The sequence below is a fragment of the Dipteris shenzhenensis genome, chromosome 22 (assembly GCF_047967505.1).
Source record: "Dipteris shenzhenensis isolate YYH24624 ecotype China chromosome 22, Dip_SZ_1.0, whole genome shotgun sequence".
Taxonomy (NCBI): Eukaryota; Viridiplantae; Streptophyta; class Polypodiopsida; order Gleicheniales; family Dipteridaceae; genus Dipteris; species Dipteris shenzhenensis.
In genome coordinates this window covers 52,712,770-52,715,990 of record NC_141617.1, presented here as the reverse complement: position 1 = coordinate 52,715,990, position 3,221 = coordinate 52,712,770, and the positions used below count along the sequence as shown (strand labels likewise).

Genomic DNA, 3,221 nt, shown 5'->3' with positions numbered 1-3,221 from the left:
AGGCGAAAGGAGGGTGGTAGCGATACAATCTGAAACACGCGATGAAATGGATGGAAAGTTGTTTGTGGTGCAATCCCTCTAAACCGTGTTCACACACACAACCTAGCACACAAGTTGGTGTTGTAACTATCATGGGCAGTGTGTAAGGTGGTGAGAACATCACCACCATCTATGCATTAGGATTTTAGAGGATTGAAGCTTTGAAGGTGTGAGATGGAGGGTGCACGCAAGATTGAGGGAGGGTGTGAATCATAATTTATTTATAAAGACAATGGACTACAATCAAGTGAGTAGAATTGAGAAGGAACTGGTGGGGACTCTCAACATCAACGATAAATACAAATACAAACTTTTACTGAGCAAATTTTATGTGACTCTTTCAATTACATGATGGTCATAATTTCATAAACGATAAATACAAATACAAACTTTTATTGGTCATGATTTGACCACGTATGCACAATATACAAGAATCAAAATACGGACTGCAGTCACGTGAGTAGCTATATCATCCAAGTGAATAGGAAAAGTCCATAAATATGTTCGAAGCGAATTTTACATGGACTCTTTCAAATAGATAATGGTCATAATTTGACCATGTATACACATAGTGAACTGCCAACTGGGCTGATCTGATCCCAACAAGCTGTACAGCGGTTCGCGCACAGCTTGAGCCTTGCTTAGTTTCACAAACCTGTACGTGGAGATCAAAAGGAGCTAAGCGGTCCTCGCCGTCGTGGTGAGCATATTGTGAGAATCCGAGAGATGGGAAGTTGCTTCTCTGATACAACAGGGTCCTGATCTCAGGGGTATGAGCGGCAAGTTCTCGCAAGTGCACACTTCGATCATGAACCCGTCGGGATCGTGAAAGAAAATTTGATCCACCAGAATCCCTCCCTCTTCTACCTGTACCTTTATGAATTTTACTTCGATGTCCTTGAGCCGGTCCTCCACTTGCTGCATGTCGGCACATTCAGTCTGTCGCACAAGCCAAGAGGTTCATTAGCTGCTTGCACCAACGGGTGACATTGCTCCCAGTCCATGTCGCACCATCATGCAGACATTTTTCATACTTACTTGAAAAGAAATGTGATTGTCTTTAGGATTAATCTCCAGTTTCTTGGGGATCTGATTCGGTTTGGGAGCTTGGATCAAGTGAATCCCCATGCCATAGTTGAAAAGCCTGCATTTAGAAGAACAAACACGCCAGTGGATGAGAACTACACCGTAACTTAAAACTCCATGGAACTCTGAAGCTGTGTTGGCCCTATCAGAAACGAAGAATAGGGAAACTCTCTCTTCTGAGATATAAACTATGAGAAGAAGTACGTGTCTAAGAAAGCAATATGCAAATGTGCATTCACCGTGCTCCGTGGAGCATTCCCTTCTAATATCTAAGGCATCAGAAGAGGCATTCGCATCAGGTGCAATACGGATGTCCAGAAAAGGTACTTAAGTAACCATACCAACTTACAACACTCGCCAGGCGAACCAGCGTACGAGCACGCCGGAGAAGGAAAATGGGAAACCAGCTACTCACCATGCTCCGTCGAAATTGAAGGAGCCAGGTCTCTTAATCGGGATGAAACCGAGTACGCGCTCATAGAAAGACGCCGAATTCTCAACAGAAGAACACAGCAAAGATATGTGATTCACGGAGGAGATGGGCAAGGCAGAAAAGGCACTGAACTTCTTCGCCATGTCGATGATGAATGAGGAGGCCAAGGACCCAAGTAGCTAGGCGGGCAAATACAGCAGCACAAGAAAGGATTGAGGGCGTTAGAGCAGCAATGATAGCGTATGGAGGGATAAGCTAGCGTTGAGTTGCATGGAAATACAAGTTAGGCTCGGAGGAGGCATGTAAAGGAGGGAGCTGTAAAGTTAGAAGGCTGAGAATGCATGTACAGGAGCTGTAAAGGTTAGCGAGTAGGCATTCTCAAGGGGAAGGGGCCGAAGGGGTGAGGATGCTGACAAGTTTCCTCTTTCTTTTATAATTAGGCCTTCACCTGGATTCCAATCCAGGGAGGACTCCTTCCCTTCGCCACGTTGTCCTTAGCTCGAACTCTCTCAACTCTAATCCTTGGAGTCGCTAAAGCTAGTATATTCTACAAGCTTTCACGTAATCACTTGTTGCTAACAATAAGGTACTCATCGATGTTGATACATCATCCACCCACATCAAATTAGAGTCCTACAATGGTCAATAAGGAGATTCTAGCTTTCACAAAATCACTTATTGGACCTGCCATGGAGGCCTAAGTAAACCTAGCTTTCACGTAATCACTTGTTGCTAACAATAAGGTACTCATCGATGTTGATCCATCATCCACCCACATCAAATTAGAGTCCTACAATGGTCAATAAGGCGATTCTTGCCATGGAGGCCTAAGTAAACCTAATCACTTGTTGCTAACAATAAGGTACTCATCGATGTTGATCCATCATCCACCCACATCAAATTAGAGTCCTACAATGGTCAATAAGGCGATTCTAGCTTTCACAAAATCACTTATTGGACCTGCCATGGAGGCCTAAGTAAAGCTGATGGCATTGAGAAGCTCATTTTTTTTAGGGATTTGTGTCACTTGGTAAAATCTAGAGTCTCCTCTCTCTCCACATTTTTAGCCCCATCCTCTCCTCTCTCTCTCTCTCTCTCTCTCTCTCTCTCTCTCTCTCTCTCTCTCTCTCCCCCCTCCCTCTGAGTCCGAACTCCCTCTCTTTCTTTCTTCAAGGTACAAATTGATATTGATCCATCACCTACCCACATCAAATTCTCTAGTCACTAGAGAGGTGAACGTGCCACTCAAAGCTACTCAAAGCAACATCTACTAAATGTGGTTCCACCAAGGAGGTCTTCCTTTATTCAAAACGTGCCACTCACAATGATGTCGACTCTCCTACCAAAGACGATAACTATTATGTCAAGAACTGTTGGAATGTCTTCAGGCCTTACATAAAGTGCATCTGTCTCATAAAGAAAACAAGCATGTTCTGCAAATCCTATATCCTCTGGTTTGACCATGTGGTATGGTATATTCTCAACCATTTGGATCTCTTTTTTCCTATTAGTTCCTTACAAGCAAAATTCTTTGCCTTCTTAAACTGGATGGTGCAATTACCCAAAGAGGTGATATTCTCCCTTGTCACGTTTTACCACTTTAGGATTCTACTCCTCGAAACGGCAAAATCCCTATCTCCCTCCGTCGACTTCTCACTCCCGT

General features: G+C 43.8%; 1 protein-coding gene across 1 annotated transcript; it reads right to left on the bottom strand.

Annotated features, from left to right (window-relative positions):
* Positions 1–414: 414 nt before the first annotated feature.
* On the bottom strand, positions 415–2,022 carry LOC147888277 (glyoxylase I 4-like). Its single transcript, XM_087393378.1, has 3 exons — positions 1,541–2,022; positions 1,078–1,183; positions 415–978 (listed from the first exon to the last, which is right to left on the bottom strand). The coding sequence occupies exons 1-3, from the start codon at positions 1,699–1,701 to the stop codon at positions 718–720; spliced, it is 528 nt and encodes a 175-aa protein (XP_087249504.1). The 5' UTR covers positions 1,702–2,022; the 3' UTR covers positions 415–717.
* Positions 2,023–3,221: the final 1,199 nt, after the last annotated feature.